Below are 26,812 nucleotides of genomic sequence, written 5' to 3'. Positions count from 1 at the left end.
TGGTAGCATGTATGAGCGGGTGTGTGGCCTGGGTCGGTGTGTGATTTATGCTCCCATTACAGCATAGGACAGAGGATGAATGCTGTACTGAGAGTGGGGAAATAGATTAACCCTTGCAGGCACAACCCAAAGTCAAGTGCTGAACGCTGATACGTGACGAATTAGTGACACCACGGAGAGGGAATCAGTGACAACTGTTTATCCCAAGAGCTATTTTTTATCTATTTGTTAAATCCTTACTGCCTAAGCTACATGGCCTTGTCACAAATGCTTGCTATGATTATGGGCATATGATGTGGACATTTCTACTACACAATGTTCTCCGCTTACCAGCACCAGACTTCGGTTCCTCAGTTCACCATTTTCCTGCTCCAGTTGCCGGCTTTGTTCTTTTAATTGAAGATTGTGAGCAAAAATCTCCTTCTGGGCCTGGATTAGGTCACTGAATGTCAGGGCCTTGACTCCCAACTATGGAGGTAAAAAAAAGTCTTCATAACATAGAACTTTTATACAAATCATAACTTTCTTCATCAGCCTGACACACAAACTAAGATATTGTAACCTCGTTTTTCTTGGTTTATTTTACGAATAAAGGACTGGGCTTTAGCATACAGTATTGTACACGGAAAACTACACATCCCGACAAGGTTACCATGCTCTGGTCAGATGACTGTACCTCATCTAGCTTTTGTTGGAACAGTTTCTTGATTTCCTCTTTTTGCGCTTGGCAGTGGGTGAGAAGCTGTTGAGCAGCACCATGTAGATTGGAATTTTTCACCTAACAAAAACATTTAGGATTTATACGCTACAAAGCAGGAAGAATGAAACCATTCTTATTACAGATGCAAAGAGAAAAGCCGACCTGGGCAAAAACTATCAGAAGAATTGTGCACAGTAACTACAGACACTGTCAGGTCAGCACTGTTATACTGATTACAATACCTGGTGCTGAAATCCGTCTTGTGGTTGTTGTGTAATCTTTATTTTCAGTTTTGAGCTAATATGCTTGTGCTCTGGGGCGGCCTGTGGGGGTTCTTCATGTGGTGCTCTGATTAGGTATTAGTCTATATGGCTTCTGACATGATTATTGAAGAAAAAAAATAAATAACCTTCAACAGAAAGGCGGCAGTGCTGCAGCATGATCGCATGTATAATGTTCATTAAATCGTTTTATTTAGTCATCCACATTTTTCCTGAAGGCGGTGGCGCCTCCGAAGTAGCATCAATAGGCGATCCGATAGCTGCTACTGTGCAGGTGCAGGTGGCGCCATTTTGCTAGAAAAAAAAAATGAATAAATTGTCTCCACCAAGATGGCACCTGCGCAGTAGCATCTATCGGATCACCAATAGATGCTACTGCAGTCAGCGTCATTTTGAGAAATATTTTCACCATACTGGTGATTACCTAATCAGAGCACCACATGAAGACACCCCCCCCCCCCCCACAGGCCGCCCCGGAGAACGAGCATATCATTAACTCAAAACTGAGAATATCATTGTAATCAGTATAACAGCGCCGACCTGACACTCCCTGTAGGCTACTCAGCACAATCCTGCTCACAGGTTCCCTTTAAAAGAAAAAAGATTAAAACACCCACCTTTTCCTTTTCTAAGAGTTGCTGAAGCCCAGCTTTGTACTGAGGAGTCTTCATGTAAGACATAAGCTGCAAGTACTGTATCCTAAAGGAATCTGTTACAGAGAATGTGATAGTAAGAGGTATAGAAAATAAGCGGCAACAATGAAGGAGAATGCCCCAGCACTGAAGGCACAACTCCCTCCTATGACTATAGCAGTACTATAAGGCTATATTCATACATTGAGCTATTGCTGCGGGTTTTTTTTACGCAAATCTTAAGCTGCTTACAAAAAGCCGGTTATGCTGTGCTTTTGTTGTCTCTTCTGCATGTTGAAGTTTAGTAGCCAAAAAAAGCCCGATTAAACGTCCTTAGGTTTTTGCACCAAAAACGCAGCAAAACCTGATACCTGTGTTTTTTGCTGCATTTTTGCACTTGCCAATTGTTTCCTATGGGTGAAAAATGCTGCAAAAAGGCAGAAGTTTTTTAACCCCTTAGTGACAAAGCCAATTTGGTACTTGATGACCAGACCAATTTTTACAATTCTGACCACTGTCACTTTATGTGGTTATAACTCTGGTATGCTTTAATTGATCCCACTGATTCTGAGATTGTTTTTCATGACACATTGTACTTCATGTTAGTGGTAAAATTTATTTGATATGACTTGCGATTATTTATGAAAAAAAACGGAAATATGGCAGAACTTTTGAAAATGTAGCAATTTTTAAACTTTGAATTTTTATGCCCTTAAATCAGAGAGTCATATCGCACAAAATATGTAATAAATAACATTTCCCACATGTCTAATTTACATCAGCACAATTTTGGAAACTATTTTTTTTTTCTTTAGTTAGGACATTATAAGGGTTAAAAGTTGACCAGCGATTTCTAATTTTCCATCAAAAGTTACAAAACCATTTTTTAGGGACCACATCACATTTGAAGTGACTTTGGGGGGTCAATATAACAGAAAATACCCAAAAGTGACACCATTCTAAAAACTGCACCCCTCAAGGTGCGCAAAACCACATTCAAGAAGTTTATTATCCCCTCGGGTGCTTCACGAGAACTAAAGCAGTATGGAAGGAAAAAATGAACATTTTACTTTTTTCACAAAAAAATTTGTAACCATTTGTTTTTATTTTCACAAGGATATCAGGAGAAAATGGACCACAGAATTTGGTGTGCAATTTCTCCCGAGTACGCCGATACCCCATATGTGAGGGAAAGCCACTGTTTGGGCGCATGGCAGGGCTCAGAAGGGAGGGAGCACCATTTGACATTTTGAATGCAAAACTGGCTAGAATCAATGGTGGCGCCATATTGCGCTTGGAGACCTCCTGATGTACCTAAACAGTGGACCCCCCAATTCCAACTTTAACCCTAATCCTAGCCACAACCCTAACCCCAACCTTAAAAAGGGGGTTTTATTTACTTTTTTTTTTTTTTTTATCACTGTGATAGACTATCACATTGATCAAAATGAACCAACAGGAGAAATCTATTGTTGGCAGGTGCTGGCCGGCAGATCTCGGTAGCCGAGACCCCGGAGAAATTCCCAAGCTGGGGGCGCTATACACTTATTCCTCAGTGCCGTTAAAAAGTGGCAGTGTGGCGGTCGTTAAGGGGTTAAATAAGTCAGGAAAATCAAACCAATACATGTGCATGAGATCTCTAATCTTAGACTTTGTTTGTACTGTAAAAAGTAGCTTAAATTTGCATACAAGAAAAACGCTGCAAAAACGCAACGTGTGAACATAACCTAAGAAAAAAACAAAAAACAGGCATAAACCTGTAAACACAGGCGAAAGGTAAAATAGATACTCATGAAGTCTAAACCGGAACTAGAAATCAGTAAAATAGTCTAAGTACAGTATTTTTCAGATTATAAGACGCACTTTTGTTCCCCCAAATTTCAAAGGAAAGTGGGGGGTGCGTCTTATAATCCGAATCTGTGTGCTGTAGAGGAGGGGGGGCCGCTCTGGAGTGGTGTCAGGGGGCTGGGGTGGGCTTCCTGCAGGAGGTCCTGTGCTCTCGCTCATTAGTCTCATGTAATATTCACGGCACCTGCTGTCCATCACCTCGGTGCTGCAGCTGCGAGTTGATTCACAGGGGAGCAGCGAATATTACATGTGCTTGCATCTCCTCCCCTCCCATCATGGATATGGCCCCCCGTCACTCTTATATGCCCCCCCGTGCTGCTGGCACACACATGCCCCCCCCCCTGTGCTGCTGGCACACACATGCCCCCCCCCCGTGCTGCTGGCACACACATGCCCCCCCCCCCCCATGCTGCTGGCAGACACATGATAAGATTACAAACACTTAGCCCACCTTCTGATGATGACTCCGTGCTCACAGCTCCTCGGTTGCTTCCACACAGGAAGCACAACTGAGGAGCTGTGAGCACGGAGCCAACATCGGAAGGTGTGTTAAGTGTTTGTTATTTTATCATGTGTCTGCCAGCAGCACAGGGGAGGGACACGTGTCTGCCAGCAGCACAGGGGAGGGACACGTGTCTGCCAGCAGCACGGGGGGGGGGGGCATGTGTCTGCCAGCAGCACAGGGGGGGGGGGCATGTGTCTGCCAGCAGCACGGGGGGGGGGGCATGTGTCTGCCAGCAGCACGGGGGGGGGGGCATGTGTCTGCCAGCAGCACAGGGGGGGGGGCATGTGTCTGCCAGCAGCACAGGGGGGGGGGCATGTGTCTGCCAGCAGCACAGGGGGGGGGCATGTGTCTGCCAGCAGCACAGGGGGGGGGGCATGTGTCTGCCAGCAGCACAGGGGAGGGGGCATGTGTCTGCCAGCAGCACAGGGGAGGGGGCATGTGTCTGCCAGCAGCACAGGGGAGGGGGCATGTGTCTGCCAGCAGCACAGGGGAGGGGGCATGTGTCTGCCAGCAGCACAGGGGAGGGGGCATGTGTCTGCCAGCAGCACAGGGGAGGGACACGTGTCTGCCAGCAGCACAGGGGAGGGACACGTGTCTGCCAGCAGCACGGGGGGGGGGGGCATGTGTCTGCCAGCAGCACGGGGGGGGGGGCATGTGTCTGCCAGCAGCACGGGGGGGGGGGCATGTGTCTGCCAGCAGCACGGGGGGGGGGGCATGTGTCTGCCAGCAGCACAGGGGGGGGGGCATGTGTCTGCCAGCAGCACAGGGGGGGGGGCATGTGTCTGCCAGCAGCACAGGGGGGGGGCATGTGTCTGCCAGCAGCACAGGGGGGGGGGCATGTGTCTGCCAGCAGCACAGGGGAGGGGGCATGTGTCTGCCAGCAGCACAGGGGAGGGGGCATGTGTCTGCCAGCAGCACAGGGGAGGGGGCATGTGTCTGCCAGCAGCACAGGGGAGGGGGCATGTGTCTGCCAGCAGCACAGGGGAGGGGGCATGTGTCTGCCAGCAGCACAGGGGAGGGGGCATGTGTCTGCCAGCAGCACAGGGGAGGGGGCATGTGTCTGCCAGCAGCACAGGGGAGGGGGCATGTGTCTGCCAGCAGCACAGGGGAGGGGGCATGTGTCTGCCAGCAGCACAGGGGAGGGGGCATGTGTCTGCCAGCAGCACAGGGGAGGGGGCATGTGTCTGCCAGCAGCACAGGGGAGGGGGCATGTGTCTGCCAGCAGCACAGGGGAGGGGGCATGTGTCTGCCAGCAGCACAGGGGAGGGGGCATGTGTCTGCCAGCAGCACAGGGGAGGGGGCATGTGTCTGCCAGCAGCACAGGGGAGGGGGCATGTGTCTGCCAGCAGCACAGGGGAGGGGGCATGTGTCTGCCAGCAGCACAGGGGAGGGGGCATGTGTCTGCCAGCAGCACAGGGGAGGGGGCATGTGTCTGCCAGCAGCACAGGGGAGGGGGCATGTGTCTGCCAGCAGCACAGGGGAGGGGGCATGTGTCTGCCAGCAGCACAGGGGAGGGGGCATGTGTCTGCCAGCAGCACAGGGGAGGGGGCATGTGTCTGCCAGCAGCACAGGGGAGGGGGCATGTGTCTGCCAGCAGCACAGGGGAGGGGGCATGTGTCTGCCAGCAGCACAGGGGAGGGGGCATGTGTCTGCCAGCAGCACAGGGGAGGGGGCATGTGTCTGCCAGCAGCACAGGGGAGGGGGCATGTGTCTGCCAGCAGCACAGGGGAGGGGGCATGTGTCTGCCAGCAGCACAGGGGAGGGGGCATGTGTCTGCCAGCAGCACAGGGGAGGGGGCATGTGTCTGCCAGCAGCACAGGGGAGGGGGCATGTGTCTGCCAGCAGCACAGGGGAGGGGGCATGTGTCTGCCAGCAGCACAGGGGAGGGGGCATGTGTCTGCCAGCAGCACAGGGGAGGGGGCATGTGTCTGCCAGCAGCACAGGGGAGGGGGCATGTGTCTGCCAGCAGCACAGGGGAGGGGGCATGTGTCTGCCAGCAGCACAGGGGAGGGGGCATGTGTCTGCCAGCAGCACAGGGGAGGGGGCATGTGTCTGCCAGCAGCACAGGGGAGGGGGCATGTGTCTGCCAGCAGCACAGGGGAGGGGGCATGTGTCTGCCAGCAGCACAGGGGAGGGGGCATGTGTCTGCCAGCAGCACAGGGGAGGGGGCATGTGTCTGCCAGCAGCACAGGGGAGGGGGCATGTGTCTGCCAGCAGCACAGGGGAGGGGGCATGTGTCTGCCAGCAGCACAGGGGAGGGGGCATGTGTCTGCCAGCAGCACAGGGGAGGGGGCATGTGTCTGCCAGCAGCACAGGGGAGGGGGCATGTGTCTGCCAGCAGCACAGGGGAGGGGGCATGTGTCTGCCAGCAGCACAGGGGAGGGGGCATGTGTCTGCCAGCAGCACAGGGGAGGGGGCATGTGTCTGCCAGCAGCACAGGGGAGGGGGCATGTGTCTGCCAGCAGCACAGGGGAGGGGGCATGTGTCTGCCAGCAGCACAGGGGAGGGGGCATGTGTCTGCCAGCAGCACAGGGGAGGGGGCATGTGTCTGCCAGCAGCACAGGGGAGGGGGCATGTGTCTGCCAGCAGCACAGGGGAGGGGGCATGTGTCTGCCAGCAGCACAGGGGAGGGGGCATGTGTCTGCCAGCAGCACAGGGGAGGGGGCATGTGTCTGCCAGCAGCACAGGGGAGGGGGCATGTGTCTGCCAGCAGCACAGGGGAGGGGGCATGTGTCTGCCAGCAGCACAGGGGAGGGGGCATGTGTCTGCCAGCAGCACAGGGGAGGGGGCATGTGTCTGCCAGCAGCACAGGGGAGGGGGCATGTGTCTGCCAGCAGCACAGGGGAGGGGGCATGTGTCTGCCAGCAGCACAGGGGAGGGGGCATGTGTCTGCCAGCAGCACAGGGGAGGGGGCATGTGTCTGCCAGCAGCACAGGGGAGGGGGCATGTGTCTGCCAGCAGCACAGGGGAGGGGGCATGTGTCTGCCAGCAGCACAGGGGAGGGGGCATGTGTCTGCCAGCAGCACAGGGGAGGGGGCATGTGTCTGCCAGCAGCACAGGGGAGGGGGCATGTGTCTGCCAGCAGCACAGGGGAGGGGGCATGTGTCTGCCAGCAGCACAGGGGAGGGGGCATGTGTCTGCCAGCAGCACAGGGGAGGGGGCATGTGTCTGCCAGCAGCACAGGGGAGGGGGCATGTGTCTGCCAGCAGCACAGGGGAGGGGGCATGTGTCTGCCAGCAGCACAGGGGAGGGGGCATGTGTCTGCCAGCAGCACAGGGGAGGGGGCATGTGTCTGCCAGCAGCACAGGGGAGGGGGCATGTGTCTGCCAGCAGCACAGGGGAGGGGGCATGTGTCTGCCAGCAGCACAGGGGAGGGGGCATGTGTCTGCCAGCAGCACAGGGGAGGGGGCATGTGTCTGCCAGCAGCACAGGGGAGGGGGCATGTGTCTGCCAGCAGCACAGGGGAGGGGGCATGTGTCTGCCAGCAGCACAGGGGAGGGGGCATGTGTCTGCCAGCAGCACAGGGGAGGGGGCATGTGTCTGCCAGCAGCACAGGGGAGGGGGCATGTGTCTGCCAGCAGCACAGGGGAGGGGGCATGTGTCTGCCAGCAGCACAGGGGAGGGGGGCATGTGTCTGCCAGCAGCACAGGGGAGGGGGGCATGTGTCTGCCAGCAGCACAGGGGAGGGGGCATGTGTCTGCCAGCAGCACAGGGGAGGGGGCATGTGTCTGCCAGCAGCACAGGGGAGGGGGCATGTGTCTGCCAGCAGCACAGGGGAGGGGCATGTGTCTGCCAGCAGCACAGGGGAGGGGCATGTGTCTGCCAGCAGCACAGGGGAGGGGCATGTGTCTGCCAGCAGCACGGGGGGGGGGCATGTGTCTGCCAGCAGCATGAGGGGGGCATGTGTCTGCCAGCAGCACGAGGGGGGGGGGCATGTGTCTGCCAGCAGCACGAGGGGGGGGGCATGTGTCTGCCAGCAGCACGGGGGGGGGGCATGTGTCTGCCAGCAGCACGGAGGGGCGGGGGCATGTGTGCCAGCAGCACAGGGGGGGGGCATGTGTGCAAGCAGCACAGGGGGGCGCATATAGTGACCCAGGGGGGCATGTAGTGACCGGGGGGGGGGCATGTGCCTGACAGCAGCACAGGGGGGCATGTGCCTGACAGCAGCACAGGGGGGCATGTGCCAGCACAATGATGGGGGTTGTATAGATACCAGGATGAGGGACATATGATTTGTAAGACGAACACTGGCATTATAAGACAGACCCCCATTTAACATAAAAAAAATATTTTTTTCTTTTTTTCTTCACTAAATTTGGGGGTGCGTCTTATAATGCGAAAAATACAGTAAATAAAGTAGGAAAAATAAGATAAAAGAATAAACAAAAAGTACCATTAAAATGGGAAAAAACTGTCCTGGGATAAGATATCCAAGTGTCACTTCAAAACATAAATAAAGAAACATTGGCTACATTTCAGCAAAGTTTCTGTTGCTGCAAACCTCCAGAGGACAAAGATTTGGAAAGCCTAGGATAAATCAGCAACTACTCTGCACAAAATGTGCTGTCTTGAGGTCTCCTTAAAACAATAGCTAATTTTTGGATTGCAGGAAGATATAACCAACCTGAATTCCATCCGAAGGAAAAGAGGAAAGGACACAGAAGAGACAGAAAACAAACAACCAAACATGAAGAATGGTAGAAGAGAGAAGCACAAGATAAAAATGTACAACAGTAAGAGGAAAGGAAAAAAAGGGAAGAACGTATGGGCAAAAAGTACAGATTGGAGAAAAAAAAAAAATGAAAAGAATGACAAAACATACCCCTGCAAGATGGTATAAAGTAATGATGCATGCATTACAGGCCGGACATACACACAACAACATGTAGAGGAAAAGACTGAAAGTGAAGAAGAGAAAGCGGCAGACATGGGCAGCTCCATGGCAGAGAGCCTGTGCTCCGGCCTGGGGAAAGGAGGCTAACCACGAACACCCGAATGGCTCCACTGCGGAGAGCAGCTGCTAAACGGGGAGGTGAGAGCTGCTAGAGAAAGGCAAAGTGTCAGACATTAAAATAGGTCAGACATTATGCACATGTCTCAGATTAATATGGCTGCTCTGGCTACAAATACATTTGTCACTCTGTAAAAGTCCCTGCAAGCAATTATGACCGGCAGTCTTCACGCCAGTCTTAAAAGGAATCTGTCACCAGGTTTTTCCCACCTAAAATGAGAGCAGCATATTGAAGAAACAGAGACGCTGATTCTAGTGATGTATCACTTAGGCTAGTTTCACACTAGCGTTTTGCTGAGATGCGGACTTCCTCCATGAAGCCCCGCCCATGGCAGCAGCTCAGCTCCACCCACGTCCGCATGCAGCCTGCGTACCTATCTTTAACATTAGGTACGCAGGTCGTGCGGATGCCACCACATGCGTCGTTTTCACGCTGTGGAGAAAGAAAAAAATTCCAAAAAGCGGCTTTCAACGCAGGTCACTGCATCGTCAAAACGATGCATGCGGAGGCATCCGCACGACCTGCATACCTAATGTTTAAGATAGGTATGCAGCCCGCATGCGGATGTGGGCGGAGCTGAGTGGCAGAGGTGCGGCCGTGGGCGGGGCTTCACGGAGGAAGTCAGCAGCCCTCTGCAGCTCAGCAAAACGCTAGTGTGAAACTAGCCTTACTGGGTCAGTTGCTGTAAAATCACTGTTTTATCAGCAGATCATCACTAGAGGACTAGTAAACTTGTTGCCAGGCAGTCCTCAATATTAAGGAGCTCTGTATAACCCCGCCCTTACCACCAGTTGGCAGCTTTCTGCCTATGCACAGTGTACGCAGAAAGCTGCCACTCATTGATGTGGGTATGGCTACAAAGAGCTCAAACAAAATTAAAACAAAGCCACAGAAAGAGGAATTAAAGTCCCCAAGAACTGTCACCGTAACAAAGAGCAGCAGTATTCACCTGCCCTGGTCTCAGAAGTAATGCAGGATGCAGCAAACCCATATTGTGAAGATGGCGGCAACACATGTAAAATACTGATAGGCAACCACTCCCACCCTACCAAATGATGGCGGGGGTGAGTGCTTAGTATTAAGATTGCACACACAAAAGGCTTGTATAGCGCACTGGTCACACATGTATAGCACAGAGGCTGGCTTACAGCCTATTAGTAATGCCCACAGTATTAGATTCGCCAGGCTGCACAACACTATCTTAATGCATCCCATGAGGACGGACAGAAATATATATATCTGATGGATATTTTGGCCAAAACATACAAGCTTGCCACCCGCATCAATGGTCCTCATACTTGCATGTCCCTACACTAAAATTAAAAGCAAAGTCTCAAAAGAGGAATTAAATTACTCTGGGCAGGTAATTACTGTTGTCCTTTTTTGCTGTGATAATTCTTCTTGTAGCTTTGCTTTTAATTTTACTGTAGGGATATGCAAGTATGAGTACCACTGACGCACATTGCAAGCTTGCATATTTCGGCAAAAATATAGACCAATACCTGCTGTTGCCAATTTTTTTCCTTGCACTTTATATTTTTATTCAGGTTGCATTTAAACTAGGGTGTCTGTCCAGGTGGGGTGCACTTAGATGGTTGCAGGCTGCCTGATCTAATAGTATGGGTATCACAAACAGGTGTGTGTGACAGACGCCCTATACAAGCCACTTTTGTGCAATCTAATACTAAGCACTCGTCCCCGCCATGAATTGGTAGGCTGTTAGTGGTTGTCTATCAGTATTTTACACTGTGTTGCCACAACCTAGTGCTTTAGTTCTGAGACCTGAGCAGGTGAATACAGCTTTTTGATGTGATAATTATACAGAGCTGAGCATTCAGACAACTGTATGCTGCCTCTGAGTAACCATTGACTCTGCCCTGTCCTTCAACCCACACATCAGAGCTCTTTCCACCTCCTGTCGCCTCCAGCTCAAAAGAATCTCCAGAATCCGTCTTTTCCTCAACCCTCAATTTACTAAAATGCTTGTGTATGTCCTCATCATCTCCCGCCTCGACTACTGCAACATCCTTTTCTGTGGCCTCCCTGCTAACACTCTCGCTCCTCTCCAGTCAATCCTTAACTCTGCTGCCTGACTAATTCATCTCTCTCCTCGCTACTCCTCCGCTTCCCCCCTCTGTAAATCTTTTCACTGGCTCCCATTCCCTCAGCATATCCAGTTCAAACTACTAATAATGACCTACAAAGCCATCCACAGCCTGTCTCCTCCATATATCTCTGAACTAATCTCCCGATATCTTCCCTCACGTAATCTCCGGTCCTCCCAAGACCGCCTTCTCTCCTCCACACTTATCCGCTCCTCACCCAACCGCCTCCAAGACTTCTCCCGAATATCCCCCATCCTCTGGAATTCTTTGCGCCAACAAGTCCAACTATCAACCACATTCAGATCCTTCAGACGAAACCTGAAAACCCACCTCTTCAGGAAAGCCTACAACCTGCACTGACTCCACTGCCTCCTCACCACCACCGGAGCTACCGCCTCACCAACACCGGAGCTGCCGCAACCCCCCAACCTACTGTCTCCTTCCTCACCATCCTGTAGAATGTAAGCCCACAAGGGCAGGGTCCTCGCCCCTCTGTAATTGTTAGTTTACTGTAAGTGATATCTGTAATTTGTATGTAACTCTCTTTCTCATGTACAGCACCATGGATTCAATGGTGCTATACAAATAATCTGCAGCAGATAAAACAGTCATATTATCAAAACTGCAGCAAGCAGCCAAGAAAGTGGTCCATCACTGGAGTCAGGGTCTCTTGCTTCTTCATCTGACATCACCATGATGTACGGACAACCTGGCAACAGAATCACTAATAGCAAGCTGGAGTAAAATGTGCCTACTCTAATAGGAGGCATGAGCACCTGAGCAAATTAGGAGCATTTTGTGGGGCACTGAAAATCCATGCCAGCCAAGGCACTTTAAGTTGCACTTTAGTTTTTGCCACTTTTTGGTGTAATTATAGTACATTTTCAAGTCATGTGTGATCCCAGCCCCTCCCGCTAAGCTCTGGCAACTTATTAAACAAGTGGCAGAAGCAGCAGAAAAACTAATTTCCAAAAAATATGGAGTGTGCCATAATTTGCATCTTTTCACATCCGAAAAAAAAAAAAAAAAGCTGAGCTCCTGTATCGTTAACTTGATTTATGATGCGCTCAGAGGACTGGAGACATGGCAGAGACACTCGCTGCTGTGATAAAACAGGCAGGGAAATGTGTTCCCACACAAACTGCCAAGATCCCCCCCCTGCCATGTCACCAATATATACATTTTTACTTCCTCCCCTGGCCAAGTACTGTGTATTTGCCACCATCAACAGCAGCAGCTCCATATGGTGGAACACAGTAAGTGTAAATTTATAACAGGGACTTTTTTTTCGTTTTAAACCCATCCAGTTGTGGGACTTATTAGCAGAGCTAAGAAGTCAGTCGTGGATTTTGTGTCCATTTTGGTAGAGTTGGAGTTGATATATAATGGACCGACTGACAATATATAATAAATTGGGTACAGTAGTACAATGCAGGATGGGCTGTAAATGTTTTCAGAATAATTTGGGAAAGTTCTGAAATGTCCTATAAATGTCAGTTCTGTTCCTGATCTAAGGATCTCAGCTGTTAGTTGGGATGAATCTGTGCTGCACTTTATGTACATGCTCAGTAGTGACCAGGGCTGTGGAGTTGGAGTCAGGGAAATAGTGGAGTCGGAGTCAGAGTCGGTGGCATGGCTTACTGACTCCACAGCCTGCTTATTAGTATTCTAACATCTATTGATTAAAATGTTCTTTGTTTTGGACACCCTCTTAAAAAAGAAGCCATCATCAGAAAATGACCTATTGTTTCAGATCAAGATTTTGTGTTACATGTATTGTATAAAAAATTGCCAATTTTGTTTTTATAGATCACAATCTTTATTTAAAAACACAAAACAAAAAAACAGTAATCTCAGCTGCTACTGGGGCTTTTTTAGAGTTTTCAGCAAGGCTCTTTATCATCAGAGGCCGGAGCTGATGGCTGATAACACAGGAATCACAATAGGTAATGTCACAGCTGACCCTCTTCCCTCAACATTGAGCATTACACCGGCTCATTAAACACTTCAAGACAAAAAATATGGCATGGATCTGACCATTGTAGCTATATCTACATATGCAGTTTAAAAAAAACACAAAAAAAAACACGTTAGATTCTAAAAAAGTCCCAGTGTGAAGATAGCAAGAATGCTATTCAGTTTTAATACAGACTGACACATATAAAAATTGTTTGCCAAAAAATGTTAAATACGTTCGTTACAAATACCTGATTTCAACAATAGGTCATTTTTGGATCATAGCTTCCCTTTGTGAAAGAAAAGCAAATCACAATCGTTATCATCTCGCCTCAACATTCAGGTCGTTTTTCCAACACCTGAATTTCAGACGGTTCATGAAGTGCCGTGTTGGAGCAATCATGTTAAATTAAAGGACAGAATCCAACCCGACACCACCAAAGATGGACTGACTGCTTAGAGGACTGCTCCTTGAATAGGCCATTTTCTTCTATTCATCCCATCCCATGTCGGAGTCTTACCAAGCAGCTTCTGCAGTGCTGGAGGTGTAGGCGAAGACAACAGCTGGTTGGAAGGTTGTCGCTGCACTTTGGGAGGTAGCTGAAAGTAGGGACTCTGAGGTGACTTGTATGTATCTGAAGACAATATACAAAAGAGAAGAGTAATATATATATACTTATATTGGCAACAAAAACAAAAGGCAAGGACAGCAGCAATTAATTCTATAGTTCACTGACTTAAGTACGCAATTAAAAAAAAAATAAAAAAGATAAAAAAAAAAAAAAATGAATGAAGGCATCTGGGTTTTTTACTAATATTGTTTAATGAACTTGTACAAAACTTTTGCTACAGAAAGGCCCAGAATATGGTACCTGATAGTCAGCAATAATGTGCCCCACTGCCCGATTCCTAAACAGTGACAGCTTATACTACACAGCCTTCGAATGCTCCAGATTTAGCATCGTGTAAATAGCACCAAATGTATCAGCGTGAACTAGACAAGCCTATTAGTTGGCTTTCTTTGTGCCAGAAATCAGAGACGAATTTTGGTGCACAGTGTTGCACATAATGGCTATGCCGCCTTGTCCACAAAGTGGCAAGCTTTTTAGGCACAGCCACAGCCCCCTTGTCAGACAAGATGCAGAAAGGGCCTATTTTAGACAAAACATGTCGCAGCAATACCTTCAGTGCTTTTATGGAATACAAAATCAATGCCAACAAGGAAACATGAATCTATCACCATACTCAACGTGAGGACATCCCTGATTTGAGGAGTCTCTACATGCAGGGTTTGCTATGCCCTTATGGACCATCTTATTTGTAAAGGAGTCGTTAACTACTGGATAACCCCAAGAAAATGTCCCAATTTCCCATTTAAAAAAAAAACAGCTCCCAAACAGACACCATGCCTCAGCTCTGGGTCTTATGTTCTAAAACGATGTTGTGAGTGGCGCTGCAGTCAATCAACAGCCAACCTATGGAGTGGACAACCCCTCTAATGGTTTTTCTTGCATGTCATGCTGTTGAATTGAATAGGGGATGGTTTAATTATGTCATTTTGCTGATTATTATAAGAGCGTAATGCCATGATAGAATCTAGGGACAAAGGTGGTCTACACGATTCACAATTTCACTAACTTTGGCATTTATGTGTATGGGTATTCAGGAGGATTTGCACACAAGTCAGACAAAAATAAAACACAAAAAACATATAAAATGCTTGTAGTAGAGACAAACTGCTGTAAGCCATGTGTATAGAAATACCAGTCATTCTATCCTAAATCCTCATTTTCCACTGACTCCCCATTGTATACTGCAGCATAAATGTGTAATGTGTAACCATCTCCCTCATTCTGCTTGTAGGAACATCTCACACACCAGACTTTACATGGCTGCTTCATCTCCATGTAAGGATGATACCATCTGGGCAATATCTCACATTGGATGACTGAATTGGGTAGTGAGCGGGGTGGTGCAGGTGTAATGAAGGACCCAGGAAAGAGAGGAATATTGCTGGACTGTATATAATCAAAGGATTATCTCCTGACGTGACAAATTGGGGACCCAACCAAAAGGGCTTGCGCACATTCTAACCCATGTCCCTGGGAGCTGAGGACTTTCTTACAGAGGACTGTTACAGGGGCATTCCCATCGCCAAGATCCCACTTTGCCTCGTTGCCCTAAAGAATTTACCGTAAGTGTCCCCATAAAGACTAAGTTGTAGCTTGTGACAAAGTGATAAGCAATTTCTCATCTTCCCACTCCTTTAAGCCCAGTATGTGATGGTCATAGAGCAGATGCAGTCACCAGTTCATGTTGGGCTGAGATGGTGGTATCATACCCTTTCCTCCAGCTGTCGTCTGCAGCTCGTACTCCCCCTAGGGTACATTTAGACCCGGCAACATACAGCTGTTCAATGACGATCGATTTGCTACAGGCAAGACGATCAAGGGTCATGACTATCTATTTAGAGAGGCTGACCACACTGTCATTAGCGCGATAGTTAAGTGTGCATAAAATAGCCTTGTTCTCGGCAGCACAGGTTTACACAGGACGGTGAGTGACCAAGAACGACGATTTTTAAGAACGCTTAAAAATTATGTTACCGGATGAATGAGTTTTGCCCGTTAATTTGGACAACTGGCAGCTCGTTTACACTGGCCGATTATTGGTTACCGAGGATTACTAAAAAAGCTTGTTCCCAATCATTGGTCACTGTAAAATCACCTTTACACAGACACCACTAATTTATCCTGTTCAGACCTCGAACAAGCGTTTTCCCAGAATCCCCCTAGCGATTAGATCCTGGTATTGCTTAGTTGAGAAGATACTAAAATGCTAGAGACCTACACGCACTGTTCTTACGTTACCGTCAAGGTGAGAGTTACATTTATAATGTCCATGGCATGAAAGGGTTCATCTAAAATCAAATATATACTACTGAGTATGAGCCGAACATTTCTGGGCTTCAAACACATCATCAAAAAGGCTTTCACTGTTACAGAGATGGATGACTTTTTCCACAAGCTAATTTAGAGAAATTTGGCCCCATATACGTGGTCCCCATCAGTGGCATATTTCTACATAAGCTCCTGCTTGGCTCACAACTATGTTGCTCATGAACAGCGAGTGTGATACAGGGCAGGTGGACTTCGCAGTCCAACACCGCTAGATTTTCATATGGCCAGCACCAACTTCAGGAAGACACAGGAGTGAATGCCTACAAATGTGGCGCTCAGCTACATTAAACTTTGGGCCAACATTCATTCACCACAAGTGTGTAATTATACCAGGGAAAAATCAGACTTTCTAATCCTACAACCAATTTTTCTAATTGGCTGACTGGAATTTCCTGAGCCTCCAGACAGGCCATATGTGCTTGGTGCTAAATCTACAGGAGAGTCAGCATTGTTATTACATTCTGATGACACCTGCTGTTTCCGTCTCTTATACAAGTTCACATCTACACTCCGGGGTGGTGATATCAGATATGTAAAGTATTGCCAATCTGAATAGATAAATTGGGGGACATATTACATGATCATATAGCTAGACACATTAGATTATACTAATTTTTATTAATGCTTAATATGACCAAAGTGCAAGGAGGGAAAAAAATTGACACTAACAGAAAAACACTGGAAACAGCAGGAGGCGCGTACCCAGGACCATGTCTACAAAGTAAGAATTTACCTAAAACATAGGTCTTTGCTACAAAAAACCAAGCAGAAGGTACAAAATAAGTGATAAAAAATTATGAAAAAATAACGCAAAAACCAAGTACTTATTGGTGCATATATATTGCGGCAATGAGGCCAATAATCTACAACAATGAATAGGCCATTATTACCACAGCGATACACAGAAACGGCTAGGATTAGTATGGTCATTACAAAATAATAAAGAAATCACTGAGGGTGATGAGAAAATGACACAACCTAAGCTCATAGACAGTGCTAAATCAAACAGTCATTGCTTTCAACATGCCAAATACTGGGATCGCTGTAATAACTCACCGCACAAATGAGACAATGGTGCCTGGGGCCGCGCCTCCGCCCCAACGCGCGTTTCGGTGGGAACACCTTCGTCAGGGGTTTTTCCCTCCTTGCACTTTGGTCATATTAAGCATTAATAAAAATTTCTATTTGTGTCTATTTTGAGTTGGACCGTTATTTCATCGTTTTCTCTTTTGGTATATGTATTTGATGATAGGCCCTAAAGGTCATTTGTCACTTCTTGGTACGGATGGTCGTTTTATTATGTGTTACCATGGTGACTAGCTTTATAAGTTTCAATTTACATTAGATTATACTGTATAACCTTGTGATGGTCCAATAGGAGGTATGATGTTAAAGAGGAAAGGTCATCAGTTTTGGCCACATGACGGAATAGTGGCTGCAGAGAGGAGTAAAGCATAGATTTTATTTAGTAATTTCTCCTCTCTGTTGCAGAGATATTAGCCACTATTCCATGACGTGGCCAGTTTAACATGTTAAAGAGGACCTTTCACCAGTTTGACCAAGAACATTAAGTGGTCTCACGAAGGAAACTAACCTAACATCAATGTGAACACCACAGAAAATGTATTTTGGCTTACCCTGAGGGTTTTCTTGTGTCGGGGACTGTGGGGGAGGGATATTCTGTGAATGGACATTTTCCAGTGCAGTTGGGGATTTGGAGGGTTTTCGTTCACTTGAGGGTGTAAGCAGTTTCTTAGGGCGCCCACGTTTCCGACCAGCCATTTTCCTACCCTTTTTACTGAGTCTTCTTCGAGCTTTGGCTGGCGAAGTCTTTTTCACCAAAGCTGGCTTCTCTTCCTCAGCTCCTGAATCCTTAAATAACAAAACCAAAAACACATGATATAAGCAGGTGATGAGTTCAGTACTTTCCTTACATCTTTAAAACTTTTCAGCCCAAATATGGTTTTTGTCTCATCATATACTGGCTATAAAAGGTCCTACCTTGGTCTCCTGAATTTTTGTAGGGGTGGTGGTATTGCTCTTTCCTTCACGATGATTCTTCCGTCTTGTTGTTTCTTGCTCCTCCTAACAGACAAAGTTGTGCTATTAACATCATTTTTACATAGCATATGTAAATACTGTGAAATACTTAATCTATTATAACACCTGTCCAATAAGCAAGTATTTTTCACAATTTAAAAAAAACACAAAAAAACCCACAGAATTTTGGACAGATTGATCACTGCTGACACTGATGGATGACAGACCACTTACAGGTGAACACAGCACTTAACATGATGGCGTACCCCAACACCGAAAGAGACTTTACTAAAGAAAACAGACTCAAAGTTTCAAAGTGGAGTAACGTTCCCTCCATAATTTAAAAGTTAACAGGATGTGAGCGATGCAGGACTAAAATATTATATAGATCATAGTTTGGTCAATAGCCGTTGCATAAAGCTTATCATCAGGGTTACTAGAAAACAAAGGCTTCATACTACAGATTCTTTGTTAAAATCTAGCGCACCTGGCGGCAGTTTATTGTTGCCTGTGACTCCGCTAACCGATAAACAGTACAACACTTTTCTTAAACTTTTAAATACTCACCCTGAGTTTTGGATTTTTCAGGCTGGAAAAATAATTTTCAAGCTGCAAGACAGTTGTGGGAAAGAGAAAAAAAAAAAAAAAAAAAGTTCAGCCTTCTAAAAATCAAAACCAATACAAATGTCGTACACATTAATTGTCCTAAGAAAACAAAAATTGTAATTCAATATTGCGAGAGTAAAGACAGAGAAATGCTTACTAAAGTCCGATCAATGGTGTGCAGATAGTAAGAAACTGGCTTGCCGGTCCAAGAAACGGAGCCTTTAAGTGGCGACAGCTCAACAACTCTCATTATTGTGCCAATATCTGAAAGATAAAAAGGTTATGGTAAAACTACAGGAGGGGTATACTGTGAGAAAGTTTCAAAACGGACAAGTACTTGGTCCAAACTATACAAAAGCACGGAACCGAATCAGAACCAAAATAGACACCATATACACAGAGGTAGTGCAGGTAGATTCTGCAGGACAAGAAAAGCAGCATTTGTAGCAACTGGGCCTAGATACAGCCCATGAGCTAAAGAACCATACGTGCTCAGTTGTCAGGCGAACGGGAACAGAAATGCGTTGGAAAGCGAAATGATGTAAAATCCACAGCAACTGAGGTCACGCAATCCAGCTTTACAAAGAACATGGCTGGGACAGAGGGAAACAGAAGACTATCACAGGCTACTTGGGACATGTTCATGATGGCATCATAACTAATCATTTGTGCTGGCAGACTAAACTAAAGCTTCAAAAATTAATGTGGGAGAATATGGATAAAGCTCATGGGTCGGATGGTTTATAGCCATCTGTTCTTAACCCCTTCACCCCACCCCCAGGGCCATTTTACGTTTCTTCCTCCCTTTCTTCCAAAAGCCATAACTTTATTATTCCATTAATACAGCCATACGAGGGCTTGTTTTTCGCAGGACGAGTTGTATTTTGAATGACACCATTCATTTCACTATGTAGTGCGCTGGAAAATGGGAAGGAAATCCAAGTGCAGTGAAAATGCAAAAAAAAAGAGCAATTCCACAATAAATTAGGGTTATTTACCACAGTTAACAATATGGTTAACCTGACCTGATAATATGACTCCCCAGGTCAATACGAGTATGCAGATGTAAGGGGCACAAGGAGGTATCCGTAAATATGAATGTTTGCCTTCCTTATTATGCTATTGTAAATAATTCATGTTGTGCATATTTATGGTACTTGTTGCTATGTATAATTACTGTTATAGTTGTAGGGAAAGCGTAGTACCCTAGTTTGGCCACTAGATGGGGGTGCAGAGTTATTCGGCTTGTAAATAGTTAAGTGGGAGGAGCCAACGGCAGTTAATCTGGGAAACATCAGGAAATATGAATCAGTTGGGCGGGAGCGGCGCCCTGTCAGGGCAGTCAGCTCTGCAGCAGCCCACGGTCCTGTCAGGCAGCATCAGGGCCAGAAAGGCCAGCCGAGAGAGAAGTAGGGCCCCATAACGTTTAAGAACAAGCCCAGCTATCCAGGGTCAGTGGGGAACATTGCAGCAGTGACAGCAGCAATAGCAGTTACCACGTAATGATTTAGGCAAGAGCCAGGCCATCCACAGCAATAGGATACAGCAGCATTTGAACAGAGGCTGAAGAAAAAGCCAGGACAGATGGGCAGGTCTCTCGCCTGTTTGCAGCGGATTTCGGGGCTGAAGGGCTTGTGTCTGGGGCCAAACAGATTACAGGCCGCGTGATAGAGCTGAACAGGGAAGACTGAGAAACCGTGCGGTACGGTGCGACCAGGGTACGTGCTGTGTGACAGGAGGAATAGTGCAGGGAAAGAGGAAGACGTGTACTGCTGAGAGCATGGTATTAATGCGGGAACAGAAATGGATGTGCTGTGTGCTCAAGTCAGGAAAGTTGCAATGGATTTGTGTCTGTTTGTGTGAAATCGACTGAAGAGAGACCCCTGAAGAAGAGAGGAGACTCTGAAGGAGTTGGACCTGGAGACACCGGTACACTTACTAAAGGAGCAGCAGGTATGCTGACTGGGAGTCATGGAGTGTATGTGAGGGGAGGCCAGGGTGTGATGGAGCAGAAGTCCTCAGCCGCAACTACTCGCCTGGCGCACCCTTACACAGATACCAAACATATATAGCTTTTCATTTTTCTTATTTAAGCCGCAGCAGACCCATCAGCGCCCTGCGGTCACGTCACAGGATCGTCGATGACAGCGTGGAATGACGAGCGCCTCTGTCGGTGCGTGTTAAATGCCGCTTTCAGAGATTGACAGCGGATTTTAACAGGTTAACAGCTGAGGGCAGAGCACCACTCCACCTAGGGCTGTTAAAGGGACATGAAGGCTGATTAAATCAGCAGTTCTGTGTGGGAAAAGCTGTGGGACATAAATGTACGTCATGTGTCATGAAGAGGTTAAAGGGCTTGTCCCCTTTCAATCTAGTCTGGTCTCTGGGCTCAATTTGTTATATAAAAAAAAAATAAAAACAAAATCACCCAATCATTGTGCTCAGCTAGTGTTGATGGAACGCCGCACTCACAGCCGCAGAGATCATGTGTTGGCAGCAGCACTGTCAACTTGACATCAGCAACACAATCAGTATCAGATACTGGGAGCAGCATTGAAGACTCAACACACGACCCAGGGGGATGAGTATACAGAATTTTATTTTTTGTGTTTTTATAACAAACTGCACCCATAAACCGATTACCGTATATACTCGAGTATAAGCCGACCCCCCTAATTTTGCCACAAAAAACTGGGAAAACTTATTGACTCGAGTATAAGCCTAGGGTGGAAAATGCAGCAGCTATCGGTAAATTAAAAAAATAAAAATAGATACCAATAAAAGTAAAATTGAGACATCAGTAGTTTAAGTGTTTTTGAATATTCATATTGAATCAGGAGCCCCATATAATGCTCCATACAGTTCATGATGGGCCCCATAAGATGCTCCATACAAAATATGTCCCATATAATGCTCCATATTAAAATATGCCCCATATAATGCTGCACAAAGGTTAATAATGGCCCCATAAGATGCTCCATAGAAACATTTGCCCCATACAATGCAGCATAAAGGTTGATGGCCCCATAAGATGCTCCACACATTATGGCCCCATGAGATGCTCCACACATTATGGCCCCATGAGATGCTCCACACATTATGGCCCCATGAGATGCTCCACACATTATGGCCCCATGAGATGCTCCACACATTATGGCCCCATGAGATGCTCCACACATTATGGCCCCATGAGATGCTCCACACATTATGGCCCCATGAGATGCTCCATACATTGTGGCCCCATACGATGCTCCATACATTGTGGCCCCATACGATGCTCCATACATTGTGGCCCCATACGATGCTCCATACATTGTGGCCCCATAAGATGCTCCATACATTTGCCCCATTTGCTGTTGCTGCGATTAAAAAAAAAAAAAAAAAAAATCACACTCACCTCTCTTCGCTCAGGCCCCCGGCACTTGCGATAGTCACCTTCCACGTTCCATCGCTGCGTACTGCTCTGTCTTCCATCCTCTGCACTGACTGTTCAGGCAGAGGGCGGCGCGCACACTAATCGCGTCATCGCGCCCTCTGACCTGAACAGTCACAGCCAGAGGACGGAAGACAGAGCAGCGCGCAGCGATGGAATGAGGAAGGTGACCATCGCGCAATGCTCACCTCCCCGATATACTCACCTGCTCCCGGCGCGGTCCCTGGCAGCGTCTCACTGTCAGATGGTCTCCGAGAGCCGGCGGCACCTTCCTGTGTTCAGCGGTCACGTACCGCTCATTACAGTAATGAATATGCGTGCATATTCATTACTTTAATGAGCGGTACCACGTGACCGCTGAACACAGGAAGAGCTGCCCGGAGACCATCGGACATGCAGGGACCGCGCCAGGAGCAGGTGAGTATATCACAGCACGGCTCCCCCTCTCCCGCCGACCCCCCCGCCGTCAGTGACTCGAGTATAAGCAGAGAGGGTCACTTTCAGCCCAAAAAAAGTGGGCTGAAAATCTCGGCTTATACTCGAGTATATACGGTATCTGAAAGAGGACAAACCCTTTAAAGTTCAGCAGCTTTATATATCCACGTAGGATACTTCAAGACATCATTTTAGACTGTAGTGCGAAAGGAAAAGTTTGGTGATCGTAGAAGGAGTTTTAATGTTAGCACTTGGGTTTGTATCGTCTACAAGTAACAAATAGAAAGGACACTAAAACAAAATAGTAAAAAAAAAACTAAGTGGTACATTCTCTTAATGGGCTAAGGTCTGCAGTGGGTGCAATAAGGATCAGTATTAGGCTCAATTGTTTTTCATGTCTTTATTAACGACCTTGTAGATGGGATTGAGAGTAATGTGTCAGTCTTTGTGGAAGACAAAACTTTTTAAAAGAATAAAAACGGAGAATGACAATATATCACATAATGATCTAGATAATATATCTGCATGGGAAGAAACATAGCAAATGAAATGTAATATATGCCGCAGTAATCTTACTGCTACATATACATTAAATAGAAATATACTCGGAACTACAGAACAGGAGAAGGACTTGGGTATTCTGGTTACCAGTAAGCTGAGCAGCAGTTCTCAATGTCAAGCAGCAGCCGTAAAACCAAACAAGATTTTAGGGTGTGTAAAAAAAAAAAAAAAAAAAAAAAAAAAAAAAAGAGATAAAACCCCGCAATCCTATAAATCACTTGTAAGGCCACATGTTTAATATGGCATCCAGTTTTGAGCTCCACATTTGAATAAAAAAAAATATTGTAAAGCTAGAGTCCGTTTAAAAGGTGGTCATCTAGGTTATTACACATGATGGAAGATATCTCTTATAAGGAAAGGTTTGAAAAAAGATGCATCAGAAGAGAGCTCATTTGCATGTACAAGTATATGTATGGTCAGTACATAGGACTGGCACAGTTTATTCCTTAGGCTAAATTTCCGTGCCAATTCTGCAACTCCTGCCGCGGGTATATCGCATGCGGAATTGGCATGCGTATTCCCGCTAAAAACTAGCTTTTTTCAAGCGTAATTAGCTTGCAGAATGCTAGCGTTTTCCAAGCGATCTGTATCATCGCTTGGAAAACTGATTGACGGTTGGTCACTTGTCAAACATAGCGTTTGACAAGTGTGACCAACTTTTTACTATTGCTGCTGCCTATGCAGCATTAATAGTAAAAGATAGAATGTTAAAAATAATTTAAAAAAAAATAAAAAAAACGGTTATACTCACCTTCTGATGGCCCCGGATCTCCTCAGCGGCTTCCGTTCCTATAGATGCTGTGTGTGAAGGACCTGCGATGACGTCACGGTCACGTGACCGCGACGTCATCGCGGTTACGTGACCGCGACATCATCGCAGGTCCTTCACACACAGCATCCCTGGGAACAGAAGCAGTAGCGTGCACCGCTGAGAGGCGGGAAGATTACGGGGCCATCAGAAGGTGAGTATATCACGATTTTTTATTTTTTTTTTTTAACAATTATATGGTGCCCAGTCCGTGGAGGAGTCTCCTCTCCTCCACCCTGGGTACCAACCGCACATGATCTGCTTACTTCCCGCATGCGGGAATTAAGCAGATCAATGCATTCGTAGGTGTGCGGAATCCCCGCGATTCCGCAAATTTAATGAACATGCTGCGTTTTTTTCTGGAATGCGATTCCGCTCAGGAAAACAAAGCAGCATGTGCACAAAAAATGCGGATTGCATTCTATTAAATAGATTGCTTAATGTGAGCGTTTTTTTGGGGGGGGTTTTATAGTGTTTTTATAGAGGAAAAACCACGAAAAATCTGCTACGTGTGCACACAGCCTTACAATGGACCGAGGGACATTCACTATGTGTGGTAAAAAAGCAACTCCAGGTGCTAAATAGGAAAAAGGTGGAGATAGAAGCATTGAGTGACACCAATGACACAGCTTCTAGCACCGTCCATAGTTATCAGGGGGCGGCGCTGGCATCCCTTACTGCTTCTATCACCGCCCTCTGAAATCATGTATTTGAGGGAGGCACTAGAAGCTGTGGGTTGGCGCTGGTGTTGCTCACTACTTCTATCTCCGCGTCCTGAAGATGTCTTGTTTCACAGTTAGAAAAAGCGGTTGCGGATACAGAAGCAGAGAGATGGAGCTGCTTCTATTCATGTATGAATCAGGAGGCAAGGTTCCCTTTAAGATAATCAACATCAAAACAGAAATTAGGATTCCTGTAATTGGTTTTCTACTCTTCCGTTTAATCCCATGTGCTTATAACTACATATTTTTAACAAAAAAGGAGAAAGCCCAGCAAACATAACTAGGAAAAAAACTTACCACTCAGGTTTCTGCTGTTAATTCGGAAGTTGAGGGGTGCAAATGGTTTGGAGGAGACAATTCTGCCACCTGTGAAGTGGTTAAGTAGAAAAAAAATAAGAAACTGCTTCTATTTGTGGTCTCTTAAGCAGAGACTCACAGTGCTGCACGTCTAAGTGAATGGCTAAAGCACAGTTCCTTCTGACTTCTTTCACAACGCCATCATAAACCAAAGTACTTCAAACCAAGGCATTGGAAAGAAGAGAGAAAAACAAAGCATAAAACAGTAGAAATGACCGGCACTATGTTATCTTAGCCCTGCAAGAATGTATCTGTGAAGAATACTGCCAGAGGTTACTTTTTTCTTGCTTTTGTAGCTGAAGACATGCCTAAGGAAGAGAAGCAAGTTTATTTGCAGGCATCACACAACCACATCTTTTGAACCATTTAATTTTTCCAAATATGACCACATGCACGGCTTACTGGGGCTATGGAGCCAATCTCATCAAACACTTCATTTCTGTCACTCCATTCTAAATCTCTAGACTTGAAAATGTGTAAGGTTATTAGATGGAGATAATTACACAATATATTTTTTGGGGCCAAAGAAATTCAGAGTGAGCGAATGTAAAAAATAGTGTATCAGGGAGAATACTCTGTAGAATGCTGCCAAGTACTCAGGGATCAGCTCCTCTTCCATGTAACAGGAGCTGAAATCTGGCAGCAGCCACTAAATAGTGCGACAAGGCTGTACTCACACACACATTATATACACACATATGCATACACATTACATACACACACATGCATCTATACACACATTACACATTATATGCACAAACATTACATACACCTGCATATACACACCACACACATACATATATACACACACACATTATGTACACGGATATGCATACACACACACTATATACACATATATATGCATATACACACACACACACACACACATTATATACAAATATACAAACACATTATATACACATACAGTACAGACCAAAAGTTTGGACACCTTCTCATTTAAAGGGACTCTGTCACCTGAATTTGGAGGGAACAATTTTGAGCCATAGGGGCGGGGTTTTCGGGTGTTTGATTCACCCTTTCCTTACCTGCTGGCTGCAATATTGGATTGAAGTTAATTCTCTGTCCTCCATAGTACACGCCTGCGTAAGGCAAGATTGCCTTGTGCAGGCATGTACTACGGAGGAGAGAGAATGAACTTCAATCCAATATTGCAGCCAGTATGCAGCCAGCGGGTAAAGAAAGGGTGAATCAAACACCCAAAAACTCCGCCCCTATGGCTGAAAATTGTTCCCTCCAAATTCAGGTGACAGAGTCCCTTTAAAGATTTTTCTGTATTTTCAGGACTATGAAAATTGTAAATTCACACTGAAGGCATCAAAACTAAGAAATTAACACATGTGGAATTATATACTTAACTAAAAAGTGTGAAACAACTGAAAATATGTCTTATATTCTAGGTTCTTCAAAGTAGCCACCTTTTGCTTTGATGACTGCTTTGCACACTCTTGGCATTCTCTTGATGAGCTTCAAGAGGTAGTCACCGGGAATGGTTTTCACTTCACAGGTGGGCCCTGTCAGGTTTAATAAGTGGGATTTCTTGCCTTAGAAATGGGTTGGGACCATCAGTTGAGTTGTGCATAAGTCTGGTGGATACACAGCTGATAGTCCTACTGAATAGACTGTTAGAATTTGCATTATGGCAAGAAAAAAGCAGCCAAGTAAAGAAAAAACGAGTGGCCATCCTTACTTTAAGAAATGAAGGTCAGTCAGTCCGAAAAATTGGGCAAAATTTTGAAGTGTCCCCAAGTGCAGTGGCAAAAACCATCAAGCTCTACAAAGAAGCCGGCTCACATGAGGACCGCCCCAGGAAAGGAAGACCAAGAGTCACCT

At 46.5% G+C, this 26,812-nt stretch overlaps 1 protein-coding gene across 2 annotated transcripts in view; it reads right to left on the bottom strand.

Moving 5' to 3' along the window:
* Nucleotides 1–26,812, bottom strand: part of DOT1L (DOT1 like histone lysine methyltransferase) — a 177,248-nt gene that overhangs the window by 57,393 nt on the left and 93,043 nt on the right. For both annotated transcript variants that reach the window (XM_077271942.1, XM_077271943.1), the window contains exons 10-18: nucleotides 24,902–24,970; nucleotides 18,803–18,909; nucleotides 18,607–18,648; nucleotides 18,001–18,084; nucleotides 17,637–17,871; nucleotides 13,561–13,674; nucleotides 1,599–1,690; nucleotides 677–778; nucleotides 331–468 (exon numbers count right to left, since the gene is read on the bottom strand). In XM_077271942.1, coding sequence (XP_077128057.1) covers nucleotides 331–468; nucleotides 677–778; nucleotides 1,599–1,690; nucleotides 13,561–13,674; nucleotides 17,637–17,871; nucleotides 18,001–18,084; nucleotides 18,607–18,648; nucleotides 18,803–18,909; nucleotides 24,902–24,970 — 983 coding nt within the window. The remainder of the gene's footprint in view (nucleotides 1–330; nucleotides 469–676; nucleotides 779–1,598; nucleotides 1,691–13,560; nucleotides 13,675–17,636; nucleotides 17,872–18,000; nucleotides 18,085–18,606; nucleotides 18,649–18,802; nucleotides 18,910–24,901; nucleotides 24,971–26,812) is intronic.

Source organism: Ranitomeya variabilis, chromosome 1 (assembly GCF_051348905.1).
Source record: "Ranitomeya variabilis isolate aRanVar5 chromosome 1, aRanVar5.hap1, whole genome shotgun sequence".
NCBI classification, from domain to species: Eukaryota; Metazoa; Chordata; class Amphibia; order Anura; family Dendrobatidae; genus Ranitomeya; species Ranitomeya variabilis.
The sequence above is the reverse complement of the archived record's forward strand: the minus strand, read 5'-3'. Positions and strand labels throughout refer to the sequence as shown.